The sequence below is a fragment of the Cyanistes caeruleus genome, chromosome 3 (genome assembly GCF_971803275.1).
Source record: "Cyanistes caeruleus chromosome 3, bCyaCae1.hap1.1, whole genome shotgun sequence".
In the NCBI taxonomy this organism is placed as follows: domain Eukaryota; kingdom Metazoa; phylum Chordata; class Aves; order Passeriformes; family Paridae; genus Cyanistes; species Cyanistes caeruleus.
Window position 1 is genome coordinate 32,773,694 of NC_141703.1, and position 16,429 is coordinate 32,790,122.

Consider the following 16,429-nt stretch of genomic DNA (forward strand, 5'->3'; position numbering starts at 1 on the left):
CTTAATTCATCTCAGTCACTGATGTACCTCTCACTGATTCTAGAGAGAAATGGTTCCTAAGTTACAAATATGTTACTAGGAAAAATAGGACTAAGGACTGCTCTTTGACCCTGAGCAGCACATATACTGATGTTACATTAAACCTTATCCTGGGTGCCCTCTGTATCCCTGCAGTGTCCTTGTGGCCCTAGACATCATCATTATTTTATGTGGGCTTTTTACATTTCAAAGTGTCTGGTGCTAAGTATTGGAGTTTTCCTGCAAGTCATCACAGTAGTTCTTTCCCCTCCTCCCCTTCCTTTTCTTTGAGAACATCTGTAGAGCTTCACATGGAAGAAAGTAACACATTTGTTCACTCATCTGGTTAGCGCATTTCCCATTGTGAGAAACAGCACTGTGTTTTACACACTTTAAGCACTTTACATATGACTATGATTAATTAGAAAATTCCTTCTGTTGTCGGCTTTACATGCTGACTCTCACAGTACCATCAGTATTTTCCCAGCTGCTGCAGACACCAGAGGGAATAACATGCTCCCCCCTCTCCTGGTATTACCACTCCTACTTAAAGGGTGGATCTCTCTCTTTCAGCCAGTGAGAAAGTTGGAAAAAAGAAGCAAAGAAGTAGAAATGAGGAGCCAAAATTGTGCCAGGAGAAAGCTATTCCTCTCTGTCAAATGGCCAGTATAATACTTGTCACCAGAACATGTGCCACCCACTCTCCTGGGGACAGCAGCCTTGCCACTGAGGTCCACATCTCTACAGCTTGACAGCTGAGACTTAATGGTGTATTGTTACACTTCCCAAGGACTAAATAATGTGTTGTTAACCCTTAAAGGAAGAAAAAATTTTGGTTTCAGGTTTTCAGAGTGGGAGCTGAAACAGTAAATTTAATTCCTCCTACACTCAAATATTATTTCCCTTACACATTCTTTTGTAAAAGTGTAGATCGATACAAACTTTTCAAACCTTCTCAGCTTACTCTTCTAGCCCCAGCATCTTTTGCTGCATCACAGAAAACAAGGAGCAGGTTTATCAGCTAAAAGACATGCTCAAAAAAGTCCTCAAAAATCCCTTCATTCTTAAAAAGCATTAGAATTTCTCTCTCATGGCTGAGTTCTTCAGAGTCTTTTTTTTTTTTGTCAGCTACCCTGCTGAAAGTCGCTGCAGGTACACAGTGGTTCCTGGGGAAAGAACAGGTATTTTTTACTGCAGCAGAGGTGATGCAGATCAGTCTGAAAGCCAACAGATCAAAGACACTGGTACTATATAGTGTTGAAATTAAGATTAAAATGTATCTTCGTAATAAGAGCATTGTCTGTTTTTAAAATTCATGCTAATCCATTTTAATAATCTGTGTATCCTAAAGCAGCAGAAGAAAAGCACATGGTGCACAGTGACAAAAAAATCTGGGGAGAGTAATATACCAATTAAACCTCACATAATTCATTTAATTGCTAATTGAGGGCAAGGTGAGGAAAAACTGGTATTTAGTTGATTAAAACAGCTGCTTCAAACAAGCCATTTGAAGTTATCACAGAACCATTTCAACTGGAGATGAAAGGACGCCAGGAAGCACCTTGGAGGCCATTCTGCAAATCCATACCATGACAGCTATCTCCTAATGGAGCTGTACTGGTTTCTTTCCTTCTCTTCCCCTCTCACAGAAATTTTCAATGGAAAGAATGGCTCTTCAGCACTCGCTCTAATTGAACAGCTCCTGATTAGGTTTGCAGCAAAGGACAAGCAGCTGATTACAAGAACACATGGTATACTGATTAGGACACTGCTGTACCTGAGCAGACTAAGGTGCAAGTAACAAAGATTACCAAGAAATTAATTGAGGGAAATATGCTTGCCAGTGGTTCACTACTACGATGTTTCACAGGTAAAAATACTATGTCAGTAAATAAACTGTACTATTCAGATTAATTTTAAAAAAAATCATACATACTTTATTTCTTAAAAATCCCAGACATATGCTTTAAAAGTTTATAGCCAAAAGGAAAAAAGTAGCAATTTTATGTTCTAAAATATATATTTATAAAATAATGCTATTATGTTGGGATCAATACTGTTTACAGTTGGGAGAATTAATATTTTTGTTGGCTATTTTGAAAATTCTTACTTTGTGGAGTCATAGGTAAAGAACCTAGGCATGTTAAGGTCTGAATTAATTTCTTTATTTCTCTTTCTCTCTGGATAAGACTTCTAAGGGTGCAGAAAACCTCAGCTGTTTTAAAATGAATATGCCTACATCATAACAGATAGACTTATAGGAGAAAGGGAAATTCTCCTTAAGTGTCTTAGAAAACAGTACGATATGTCAGTATGACATCTACAGCACCTAAAAAATATTTTTGATCTAAATTCTGGGAAACACTTTGGCCTTTAGAGATACAAACAGGTAAGCTGAGTGCACCTTGTGCTGAATACAAACTGAAATCAAAACCAAAAGTCTTCGGAAGATCTTCCTAAGCAGGGAAATTTCTTCTCTGCCTTTTCTATCCAATGGGATTTGAGACACATGGTATAATCCACTGGGGAGAAGACTGTCACTTCTGCCTTTTAATAAAACCATAATCCTAAAGCAAATTTCCCCTGGAACAAGGCAAGGCACTACAGGTACTACTCATTTTGCCTAAATGAGATACCTATCATGAAAGTCTCTGCCACAGTTTCTCACCTTGGACTCTCCTTATAAGAGAAAAGTAAACTTCTAAGGCCTGCAATATATCTGTTCTAGCACAGACAGCTCCATTAGTCTTGAAAAGGACTTATCTTTCTCCACAGATTACAAATGACGTCAAGATATATCAACCATATCAGAAGTTGTCCTCTCCATGGTAAACAGATGCCACACACACAGGTTCAGACATATTGTACAGCACATTAAAACCTGTGTTCCATGGTCAGTGGAAGCCTGGATCTTAAGTCTTCTGCAGCCCAAAGTGAAACAAGCATCAGTCCCAGGGAAGAAACACTTATACTCAACTGTCTTTGTACACACCTTGCTAATAAATTATACTTAGTGGAATATTTCTTATCCTGTAAAGAAATTGTGAACATTTGGGGGGTTAGTATTAAATTTCATCGCTGAAACAGAAGCGCTAGAACAATGATAAAAACTTCAAAATGACTGAATAGAAAAGCATAAAAGCATGGAGACAAAAAGGGACTTACAGAGTCCACAATCATTGAAACAGCTTTAAGACTTCTAAAGACTATTGAGGTGAGTGACATAAAAAGACATACATTGAATTGTAGAAATTATGCACCAGGGAAATTTAGGGTAGAAAGAGCCACAGAGGCAAGGTGGGGAGGACTTGAAAAGTTCTGCATTTGATAAAATCTCTTTCACTGACCACAGACCAGTGAAAGATTGCTGAAAAATTCAATGGAAGAAAACCATCAACAAGGGAATACACCAGGTCACTATGTTGTTAGAGAAACCTGGGATATTTCTAAACCTAGGTTGTGAACTCAGCACCTTGAGCAGATGTTATCTGTTGCAACACAGAACATCCTGACATTAGTGCCTATGGCTATAATGAATGATGCAAAATATTCCTGCAAATTTTGTAAGATATTTAACAATTCATGTCAAAAACCTCAATCTTAGCACCAGAAAGACATCCAGTTCTAAAAATCAGAAAATATCACAACTAAAAAAATATATATTAAGTATTAGTTGAAAAATTAATATTCAGAGAGTGAGGAGGGTGGGCATTTCCAGCTGAAGACAGTATTGTAGTAGGCACTACTCAGTTTCCATTTAGCACATATTCAGTGTAACAATTATAACTTTTCTTCACAATCACACTTACCAACAATCTCACTTGGCTCCTTATTGTAAAGTTTTTTGTTCCAGTAAAGAAGTCTGAGAAAAGGAAAGGACACCAGAACAACAAGGCAGATACCCAAAAACATATGCCCTGTGAAGGCTGCAAAATCCAATCCCTGAAAATAAAAACAAAAACCTAAATTAAAAATCATTTCTCTTTCTATATTACCTACAGGGAAAAGTATTCAGCTTTATGTACATTAACCATCAATAGTAAATATAAAGTGATATAGTAAGTTCCAAGTACAGAATCAGCTGTATTTCATCTGTTTCAAGGAAACAAGTCATGTTAAAATTTAACTCAGAGAACTAAAACATTGCATTACAAGTTACCCTGAAAAACACCTAGTGTTCCTGAAATGTACAGTAAAAAAAAACCCAAACTGAATCACTAACTTTTACTTCTCAATTAAATCACTGTAAATTCATTCCAAATCAGTCAAAGTCTCAGACTGGTGACAAACAAACAAACATTTACAATAATTCTATCTGAACCATTCTTCTACAATAAAGTATTATATGTCAATATTGTGTTCATCCTTCTTTCTGGTTAATAAATGAACAGATGTCTTTATATTTTGCGCAACAAAACCCTTTAATGGAGGGGTTTTTAAAACGGTTAAGCAGAACATATTAAAAGGCGACCGCTTTCAAGCAATAGGAATGAAGAATGAAAACTTGCCCTAAAACCTTGAAGTTTTCCAAGGTGTGTGTAGGACATTGGACTAGATGACCTCTAGGGACCCTTTCAAATGAGTTATTCCATTGTTCCATGTTGCACACATTGTAGTGGATCGGGGTTAGCCTTTGGGCTGGGCTTTTCTGAAGTAGCCATGACTCACCTGTCCAAAAGAAGTTACCCATGGAGCGCCAAGGAGGATCACATCCAAGTACTCTGGTAGTAAGGAACTGTTATATTCAAAAACAAGAGGTTGTCTGAGCTGGTGATCCCAGCAGAGCAGATCTGTGACCCCTGGAATACAGCATAGCTCAAGCCCTGGATAGCCCAGGTTGTCCCAGCTGAATTTTCAGAGCACCCACTGATTTCCCAGAGACTCCAGCAAGTCAGCTGTTCTCCCTGTGACACACCTTTGTGTCTCTATTGTTCCCTGATTTTTAACTCAGAGTTTCCTATACATCCTTTGGTAATTCCAATGCATATTAAAAACAGCTTCACTTTCAACAAGAGATGATACTATCTCCAGTGTGTTAAGGCTATTGGAAACTTATTGCTTTAGATGTGTGTTCTTCGATATTGTCAAATGCTAAAAGAATTTATGTGGAAATTTCCTAGTTGAAATGTCTCTGGTTCAAAAAAAGAAAGAAGAAGTTTCTCTATTGCACCACAGGGCATAATAAAAAGACACATAACACAAGAAACTGATGACAGTCATAAAGAACTTTCATAGCCAGATAAAGATTGGTGCTCTTTGGCAAAAAAATCCATAGCATGCAGACAGTCGAATAAATCTCAAACCATAAATATGCAGACCTAGGATTAGAATTCGATCCTATTAAAATACAGGTTTAAGCTTCCTGAGGTAATGTCATCCCTACTTGCTATTTAATAGTAGATTCCTTGACTCTTCTACTCTCCAGATATTAAAAGGTGAAACTATACCTGTTCATTCACTGGCCTTTTGCTGTAACTTAGCTACAGCCATTGCTTTTATGAAAGCAGAAGGAAGACTCTTCAGGAATTGAAATGAGATTATTTTTAAGAATTGGACAGAAAAAAAGTGACACCACAAAGAAAAATAATGTGCCTTCATTCAGTTTGCCTACAAAATAGGTCAGCCACTCAGGTGTCTGACATCTCTGTAAGACATATTTTACAAATCAGTTTTTATAAAGATTGGCCCCTGGGCATCAAGTTAAGATTCAGAGCTACAGGAGACATTTCTATGAGGGATGAAAACAACACTCATAACTCTAGGAAATTTACAAATGCATAAAAAATGAATTCCTGCAAAGGCTCAGTGTTTGTGAGACCTGCCCCCAAAGTACATAAACTCCATATCCCCCATGTTTTTTTCCTTAATTACAACCATTGACAATAAATTGACAATAAATCTGATTTATATATGGGTCCCCTCTAAGATTATAGCCAGAAAGAAAGATCATAAAATTTTGGCCAGAAAAATAAGAATGTTAAACCTTAAAACGTGAACTGGCTTTAGTTCAGAATTTTCCCAGCTTTGACAGTGTGCCATTAAACAAGTTAGGAAGTATGCAAAATCATTATGCAGTTTGGTATGATCTCTAAAATAGCACAAAGAGAGGTAAAAAGCCAAAATTATTTAAGCTGTAAAAACACTGAAGCTACACCAGCCAAAATAGAAATGCCTAAACCTGACTGGAAAAAAAGAATTATCCTCTGAAAGAAAAATGACTGGGAAACAGGTGGCTGAAGAACAATCAAGTAGTTAGGAATGGTCAGATTATACTCAATAGAAAATTACCAGAATGAGAAAAATTACTTTGCACTCAGACTAGTTTTACAAAGAAGCAGTGGAGATGAAGCTTTTCTTAGGCTGGCAGCAAACACATTATACCCACATCATGAAGAAAGATGACAGCTACCAGGCCAACTATGATGGTAGAAATTCTCTGTAGAAATATGCTGAAATAAAGATAAATGCTAAAGAAGGAAGTAAAAAAGATAAATAGGAACCAAATGAATTCTTGAGTTAAACTCAAGAGTAACTCTTGAGTTAAAATATGTGGTATCTTCATCATGTATTAAAGGATCTTGAATTTAAGGAAGCAGCTTAATGCAAATAAACACAAATACAAAAAATCACTTGCCTTTACATTTTTATTATCTCACCAATTTCAAAGGAAAAAAAATTGTGTCTGGTTTCTGAAATGTCACAATGCAGAGGCTTCTCAAAATATACAGAACAAGAAATAAGTCACTTGAAAGCCACAAAACTAAATTCTCGATGAAGAAAATCACCTCAACCCAGAAGTCAAACTAAAATGCTGAGGGTAAGAAAGAGGTCTCAGGTCTGACTCATAGTTGAAAGGAATTGAAATGAGATAGAGATCACAATACCCTTAAAAAAAATCAGGATTAGCACAGCTTCATGACATAAGAGCTGACATAGATAAGCCTTGAAAGTGATTTGCAGACACCATCACAAGAAGGGAAAAAAAAAAGTCTACTAGATTTTTTGACATCCAATCCAAGAGCTTACCCAAACTTTCCAGAGGGAGTAGCCAGGCTGAGATTCAGGATTTTGTAAAAGTTCATAATATCAGCACATTGATCTTTCATATCTCTGAGATCCTTGGTGCAAAAGAAAACATGCTGCTCTGCTCTTGCTGCAGAACAGCTTTCCAGTTCAGCTGAAACAAATTCTTTTCTAACATGGAGTGTGCCTATTTCAGGACAGAGCTTGTACGATAGGGTTGTCAGTGGTAACACAGGACTGGAGTCAGTTCTCTTCCCATCATCTGCTCCTGACTTTGCCCCCTATTACCTCCCTGCATTGACCCACAAAAGACAATGAGTGAAAATGAATCCTGATGATCACTAGCCTTGAACAGCTGATGCCCTGCAGCCATGAGGAGGCCGAGGACTACCAAGCGCACTACTTTTTATGGCTGATATCACAGAGGCTCACAGGACAGCTGCCCTCCCTGATGCTTTGGCATGGGTGCTTAGAACCAGCCTCTCTGCAGCACAGGGAAAGTGTTTTCAGGGAAAAGGCTGATTTCACACCAGGCATTGTCAGGTAGCAAGTAGCCAGCTGGCAGCCTTTTGGGGAACTTCAAGAGATCAAAGGGTTTTCACTGTACCACAGGTGCCCAAGATGCAGAAGAGGATACCAAGGTGGTGGCACAGTTGCTTCATCAGTTGCCCCTGTTCCTTTCCCCACACCCCAGAAAGAACACAGAGCCTAAATTCATACCCTTTGTGGCTGTGGATAGCACATTTTATACCTCCTGAGTCTTCTGCGCTGCTGGAGCCAGGATTCAGCATTGTAAAAAGCATTAAAGTGCTCCCCATGTCTATTGCATACAACAAAAAGTCATTTTCACAAAGATTTTCTTTTCCTGCACAATAGACTGGAATAATGCACAATAGGCAAGAAATACTTCTCTTCCAGGAGTTTTCAATCTGTGAGATAAATACAAAACACGCTTCAAATGTCCCTTACTTGAGTCTGTGATGATTGTGTCAAATTCTTCTTGTTCCCCAGCTGAGAGAAAATCTAAAGATTTTGTTTCAGCAAGCCTAGAGGTTCCACTGCCTACAGATTCAGAGCTGAAACAGAGTGGGCATCTTTCCTTGGTTTATAGTTTAAAATGCAAAGTCAAATATATCAATTTCATATTAGGAGGAAATACATTGTTTTCCTAAAATATTAGCTTTCTATCATCTTGATCATTATTTTTCCTTGCTTCTGGAAATGTGAAATTAAATTCTAGTGGTTCAGACCTTTCCAAAAGAAATCTGCCTTTTAAGAGCGATGAGAAAGCAAAAATTATAGCTAGGTGCAGAGATCTGGGGGAGCAGCAAGTACTGTGTTCCTAGCCAGAATGCCCTTTACTTAATATTTTAAAACTAATAAAATGAAGAAGAGCAAGAGTAATTTATAATTTCTACACTGGCTTAAACTTCCCTTCTAGCTGAGTGACTGAGATCTGCATTGTCTCTCATGGGAGCTGCTCATGATGTCACTGAGCCAGAAATCACTAATGGTCTAACCCAGTTACATGAAGATAATGTTTATTTGAGATTCTTATGAACCTCCTCTTTTGTTTTACATTATGCTGCTTAATGATTACCACATACATAGACGGTAAAAATTCCAAAATCAGATGTTAGCCCATACATTTTAGTTCATGCACTTTACCTAACTTTAATTTGCTCTTGAGAAAAGAAGTCAATGAAACATCGACAGAAGGGGTAGAGCTCTGCAAGTTGATTAAAAGTTTTAACAAGCTTGTATCCAGCAAACTCAACAAAAATAGCCTACTGAACTGTGGGAATCCATTTTCCCAGTGTTTGAAATATCTTTAAGGATTCATATATAGTATTTTCTCTCCTTTTTTTTTTTTTAGAAGTACCTACTTTAACTCATAAATTTTTTCGTTACCACGATTTTTCATTAAATAAAACCAACTAATATCACATCATGCTAAATTCCATCATGAAGGCTGATGGATCTAGGCTTCCATCTAAAAGGCAGTACATGAAAACCTGATGTCTGTCAATTTTCCATGAAATTCCTGTTAAACGGCAGGAATAATTCTGAGTGATATGCTGAAAGCCCCAAATCCTCAGCAGACATCAGATTAACAGCACAAGCTTTATCACATCCTAACAAAAACAGTAAATAAAAGGATATAATCCAGCAGCTAGCATATGCTAAAACTGCCTTTGCCCTTATCATTACCTCTTTTATTCAGATTCAGCCTGGATACACCAGTGCACATGCTCAGTATCACTATGTTCACAGCAACATTTTGCTCTGGAGACTTATTTGCCATCCATTCTTTAGAGAACTTGGAATCACAGCCTGTGCTTAGAGCACAGCAATTTCTGATGTCAAAGGCATGTTTGTAGAAGTTTGTGTTGTTCTCAAACACAGATTTTCTGTCCAACCCTTCTGAGAGCAAGGAACATATCCAACTGGATCATGCTCTGTTGTGCATATAAACATGGAGTTCCCAAAGTCTGAAACCCATATCTCTTCAAAATTAAAATATAATTTTGTTAACAGTGGCCATTCTGTAGCAGCACTCTGAAGACAGTAAAACACTAAAAAATGTTCTATATTCACTAAACAAGTTTTCCATTTGCTCTTGTTTTCCTTCCCTAAAATCAAAACATAAATTCTGTCTTGTGAAAATGTTTCCAACTCCAACTAAGAACCAAGAGTACAACAAATCTTCCTCTCCTGTTATGCAAATGTTCCACTGATTCCAGTCATGTTAGTAGGGAATATGTCAGAATTATAAATTAACAAAGGCTACAAGGAAAAAATCCTTCTGACATTTATCTCAAGAAAAGTGAAGAGTCTTATTGATACATTTTAATGAGCAATATGTTACAAAAACTTTATTTATTCAGACACGATTTAAATAAAATATTTTTAATCTTTTTTAATATTTTTTTAATATGATGTGACTTTTCCCCAGAACCTATGGAAAAAAGTCTCTCTGGCACCACAGCAAACAAAATGTAAAGCATTTCTAGCACTATAACCAGATAACAGCACCCAAAGTAACAAGGCTGCATTTCATTTCATATTGATATAAAAGCCAAGGTTTCATACAAAAGTGTAAACTTGCATAATATTTTACTTGGATGTTTTTAGAGGTTGATATATAGCCGTAAAAGCTTGGGAAGACTGGTAAAATTCTCATCCTGATAGCACCTAAATAAAGTAGAAAACCAAATCATCTACGTAAGACAGTTCATTATTCAACTTCCTGCAGGGGCAGTTGTCAAATCACTCTGGCACTTACTGTGAAAAAATGACACTGAGAAGGAAGTACAAGAGAATGAAAAGGAAAATTTCAACAAAAATATAAAGGGGAAAAAATCCTAGAATTCCTAGAATTTCTAAAAACCTGACCATAATGCTAAAGAAGTTTAAATGAACCAAGTATTTTCTATAGAAAACTTCATAGTAGAAACTATAAAATTTACTGCATGACTCCTTCATGCAGTAAACAGTTCAAAAAGAAATAAAGGAGTAAAATAAATTTGGTTTGGTACTGAGTAGGCTCCCCATGCATTTAGGCCTTCTTCACAGCACCCTTTATGTAGTTTCAGTAGTTTCAGAAAAGAGACAGCAATGTCTTTATTTCTCATTCTAATCAAAAGAGAGCATGCTGGAGTGGGTGGACAAAATTAGGAATCCAGCTATTAGTTCAACAGCTCAGAGTGTAAGAGGCCAGATGGTCCAGCTCCCTCTCTGACCTCTCTCTTGGCTTTATCCAGTTACCCCAGCCAGCACTCTACAGGCAAATCTCCCTTAGAAGGGGTGAGCCCTAAGCAGTGAGGACATATCCCAGACCATGACACTCTGCCTCAGGGCCAAGGGTAGGTCTTTGACCTCTTTTATTTATATACATAGACATAACAATTAAGAATATAGAAAAGAAGCAGCGTAAATTCCATGGCCCTGTGTTGAACCTAATCTATTTCATTACATTCTTACTTCTGTGATGCAGCAAAAGATCTGAAAATAATCCAGACTGAAAACATCTGGAAAGATTTTTGTCCTTGTTTCAGATACAGAATTTGCTATAATGTCATATTTGCTAGAGTATTTATACATCTGAGTCCTCCTAAAAATATCAATAGCTCAAACAAGAAAAATGTAACATGGTTTCTTTTCAACTCTGATTGCTTAATTATTTCCCATGTTTATAGCCACTTCTAAAGGTTCTATACAGATGGTAAGTTTCTTAGTATTTAGGAAAATTACTTTTATGGCAGGTGTTAATTATTCTCTTTCAGATCAGAAGTTTTAAATAGGTGCACAGATTTCATATCTAAAATGTAAAACTTTACCATCAGTTTCTCAGCTAACAATAAATATTTCAGTCTTCAAAGTCACCATCCAAACCAGCCAATTGCAGTACATTTCAAATATTTTGATGTTTTGATTCAGTTTATTAAATACTATGAACTTTCAAAGACCTTTTCCAACCTGGACAGCACTTAATTAATTTGAGTGCATTCAGTTAATTAGAATGGATCTTTCTTTCCTAGAGCAATAGAAATATAAGGGTTCCTGAATTTAAAAATAAATAAATAAACCTAGGATTTTATATTACAATTCCTTCATTCCACTTGCTCAGTTGTTTTCCCACTACAATTAACACTAAATTTCTTTATTTTGGGAACGGGGGGAGGTGGTGGTTTCTGGCACCTGGCCAAAAGAGAAAGTACATGCCTGGTGTCCTTAAAGATGTGTCCATTACATTCCTGCTCCTTGTTGGTGGCAATGCAGGGTGAGGAGAAGGGCAAATCTGCCCCACCCCAAGAGGGGCTGCCTCTTGCATCCTGAGCAGACCCCACAGCAATCAGGGAAAGGGAATGGGAGACAGTGCCAGAGGTAGAAGGAAGACTTGATGCCCTGCTGTTCAGAGGTAGCAGGGGTAGCTGAAAGCACAGAAAACTCAGCAAACTCAACTCCATGCAGATGCTGAGGGCTGCAAACACTTGCCAGAGGTGCCACAGTCAGTCCACAGGGCAGAGAGGCCCATGTGGGTGGGAAGAAATGGTGGGACTGGGATGCTATTGGTGTCTGGTTCATGTCCTGCAGTCCCACCCAGCACCAGCCACCATAGCTTTCTCTTTGGTGCCAGGCACACAACAAACAATAGAAGAGCCAAGTGTTGGAAGCTAAAATCTGTCACTGCAGCCTGGAGATAGCAAAACACTGTCAGGGGGTGGGAGCCAGCTGCAGCCCATGCTGCACAGGAGAAGCGCCCACTCCCTCTCATGCCCCACATCCCCTTGGGCTGTGCCTGAAGGGTAAAATGACTCACATGTGTCATGGCTCTAGAGGGACAAAGCAACCTCTCTGTAAAATGCCAAACTGTCTCATATTTAACATTTGAGAGAAAACCTGTACTGAAAAAATGGGTGGATCATCATCTTCATTTTCACATTTTTGCTTTTTTTCCACCTTGCCCTGTCTGCAGCCCTCCATCATCCTGTTTCTTTCCTCATTTTGTCATTTATAAGGAAATCCTCTCCAACAACAGAAAAAGGAAACCAGTATTCTCAGTCCAGATCAAAAAGTCTATTCTTTATCACTATTTTGTCCCCAAAAGATCACTCTCTTCTGTCTGATCATCCTACTAAAAAAAAAGTAGATTATGTTCTGTTTATATGGCTGTCTGGGGGAAGAGAAGGATCAACATTGCATAAGTCAACACACTACTTTTATTTTAGTAGCCAAACGACTGCAGTACATACCCTCTTCCTCAGCTCCTGCTTTGAAACAATAATCACATTTGGAGGATCCCCAACAGCAGTGGCAGCCCCCCCAATATTTGTGAAGATTACTTCCGCAATCAGGACGTGCCTAGGATCAAGATTAAGTACTTCACAGAGCCTGCAGTGTAAAAATAATGAAATTAACTTCTTATCCCATGCATAAATTACCTGAAATCTTAAAATGCACAAAAATTACAAAATGCAGTCATTTCACAGACAAATTGCAGGATTTAAAATACAATGTGTCAATAAAGTGTATTTGAGCATTTATTGTGCTAGAGTAATTATAACAATATAAATTAAAATTTATAGATTTTCTTTACATTTAAAGTGCAATTATTTATGCCCACAAAACTGATGCATTTTTAAAAGCATTTAATTAAAAGTAGTCAACTATTACAAGAATAGGACTACACAGAAAATAACATTTCAGGTTTTCAGTGTGATACAGCTTCTGAAACCATGTAAGCTGCACTGACCATGGTCCTTAAGGTGCACTGACCTGTGGAAAACTACTCTGGTCAGCCACAGGCTCTGCACTCAGCAGCAGTGATTAACTTCCTTATGGAAGCAGTGGTAGAGGATTGAGCAGGCTGCCTATTAGCCATGAATCATCTATTAGAGATTTCAGCTTTCAGGCTAGGTTAATCCAGTTTATTCTGTTCCCATTTTCCTCCTTCTCTAAAGCTTGATCATGAGTATTTCTATTTGCAATGAAGCAGGAGCAGAAAATAAACATTCCTTATGGTTAAAAAAATCTCAAAATGTTTTCAGCAGTTCAAATATATTTAATACTTATTTAGTAGGATGCTGCTTTGATAAGAAAAAGTAAAATGCTTCTGTAATAAGAAGCACCTTAAAGTGCTCTGACAAACACTGGTGTTGACTCAGCAACCTCATGATTTGTTTGAGCTCAGAGCCCACTTACACAGAGTAATCTTCACACAGATTACTCCAACTCCCAGATTACATTTACACACACACCCGCATAATCCACTGCGCTCTGAAGTACGTGTTTGACTTTAAACTCGGGCTGTGGTAATAAAGGCTGAAAGTTCAAGTCACACCTAAGCACTCACAACTTATCAAAAGGTTGCTCCAGAAGGTAAAGATGGAGGCCACACTTAAATTATTGTCCTCTATATCTTGTAATAGATGGGGGGAAGAGTGTGCAGGAAGAATGTTTTCTCACTGCAATTCTCTCACACATTTCTGTAAAGAAGAGTTGAACTTCACTTTTTAACCTAAGTCGGTGTTATTAAAACCTACATTTCAAAGAGAAAAGAGTATGTTGCAAAAAGAAGTTTAACCTGATTCACTTACACTATCACCAAGAGTGTCAATTTAAAACCCAGAAAAAACAGTCAGATGGTGTATATGTTAGCACATAAAAACTCTGGAAAATAATAACTGTGCAAAAATACACTATTTCCTTGGCAGCATGAAATCATTCAGTTAAAGGGTACTTTGTAGTACAGCTGGTCCAAATGTATTGATTGTGGTACAAGACTACAATTGTACTTGCAATTTTAACTCCATTTCTCCTTGATTTCCCAGTATTTCAAAATACAATCTAAAATTTCTTTAGTGATTCTTCCTTTTTGAAGGGTCTAGTAGTATCTTGGAAAGAGAACTCTAATTTAAGTAAGAAAAGGCTAAGCCCAAAGTATAAAACCATCAGAATGTCTTAGCTGTATAGCAGGAACACAGTTCTTCAATTATCCTGGTTATATAATTCCTCATGTAAAAATATTAGCCTTTTCCCGTTCCCAATAACAGAGTATCTTGAAAATAAGCAACAGCTAAAAGGGGGTAGTTATTACTTTTTTTAGCAGCTTACTACAAAATGCAGAATGAAAAAAGTATCATGTTTTACACCTTATTACAGGAAATATAAACCCTCATGTTCGCAGAGTCAGTACGATTTTCTGCAAGCTTTATCTCCATGGCAATGGAGTCTGCACAGTGCAACACAGTGGAGCTGTAGACAATAGGAGTGAGATAAAAAAGAAAATGACCCCCAGCATGAAGCTTTTTGAAGTAGGCAATTACTTGGCTTTAGTAGGTGAGATAAAATTTTATTTTTGTTTTGATAGTGATTCAAATACAAATGTTTCCCACATACTGAGTTTTCCCTTCTTCAGTGTTACAGGCTCATTTAGTATAAAACAAAAGGACTTAGTATACATTTAGTACAAAAGTCCATTACTTAAACGTGGCTACAAAGGCAGAGACTCTCCCTTCACGAGGGTCCACATGGAAAAAAAAAGAGGCAACAAGTACAAGGGAGAGATTTCACCTCAACATAAGAAATAATAGTTATGGTGAAAGCAATTAACTGCTGGAACAACCTCCCCAGGGATGTGGGAGAGCCCCCATCACTGCAGGTTTTCAAGATGTGATTGAACAGAGTACCAGATAATCTCATCTAGGTTCCCTTTCCCATGAAAGGTTGGAACAGACCCTTCGAGGTCCCTTCAACCTGGGCTATTCTAGAATTCTTTGAAAACAGAATAAATGTTACCGTAGCTCTGACTGTGAAAAGCTTTTTATGCTACATTGACTTCTGGATTTCAATCCATTCCCAAATTATATTTATCCAATATATTCTGCAACACAGCTAAAGAAAACTTGGTGTTTAATAGTTCCAGTTCTGCTTACTGCTAGGAATGCAATTATTGATTAGGGTACAGCAAAGCCATCTCTTTAATATATAATCAGACAGAAGACAAATGGAGCTTTCATTCACCAGCTGTTTCCAGTCTAGAATAAATGCCACTTGCAAAATTGTTTTTTACTGCTTTACACTGCATTTTAAAGAGGGGGCATATCTTAATAGAATTTTGTGTACTTTAATGTGATAGTGACTGCAAGCATTACATCTCTCAGGATCATTTCTAAAATGCACTAGATCTTTCCAAAACTGAACTGGATTAAACAGATTTGCCTGACCAGAGAAAAGTTAAATTCAGGTTAAACAGTAATTTATAATCCCACATTGATTAAATGTAGTTGCAAATCACATGTTATTAATTTACAGAAATCTGAAGTAATTAAATTCACGGTTGTCTGCTCAAAGTTCCAAATATATAACCTGAAACAGTTAAATTAACCACTAGCTGTCCCAATGACATGATCACCAACAGGAATAAAATTCAGATTCAAGAAGAAAGCTGTTAGTTGAAAAATGGACTTTTTAAAAATTTGTCACTAATATTAGAAGGCATAACAATTTCACTAAAACATAAATTACTATCTAAAATTGTATATAAATATTATCCAGCAAAGGACAAAGAAGCTTTAATTTAAAAATTCTGTCTGCTTTACAGGAAAAAAAAATTCATCTGCTAGGTAGCATTTGGTGCAATATGCTACTGTAGTTGAGGTATGAAGAAAAACCAGAATGGTTAGATGCCAAGGCAGTGTTCACAGGTTTCAAATATGTGCTCAATATTAATGCAAAGGCAAAAGGCAACCCATCCCTCTGAAAGTGCTAGCTTTTAATTCTACTACAATAAGTCTATTTGAAGTTCTGATTTGCATTCACATTACTAAAAAAACCCCAAACAAGTATTTTGCACACGTCCACTACTGATTGCTGGCTACGAAAG

At 37.3% G+C, this 16,429-nt stretch overlaps 1 protein-coding gene across 2 annotated transcripts in view; it reads right to left on the reverse strand.

Annotated features, from left to right (window-relative positions):
• The window catches only part of OCA2 (OCA2 melanosomal transmembrane protein), a 154,015-nt gene that overhangs the window by 82,264 nt on the left and 55,322 nt on the right, over nucleotides 1–16,429 (reverse strand). For both annotated transcript variants that reach the window (XM_023948651.2, XM_086880634.1), the window contains 2 exons: nucleotides 12,798–12,936; nucleotides 3,828–3,960 (listed from right to left, as the gene is read on the reverse strand). In XM_023948651.2, coding sequence (XP_023804419.1) covers nucleotides 3,828–3,960; nucleotides 12,798–12,936 — 272 coding nt within the window. The remainder of the gene's footprint in view (nucleotides 1–3,827; nucleotides 3,961–12,797; nucleotides 12,937–16,429) is intronic.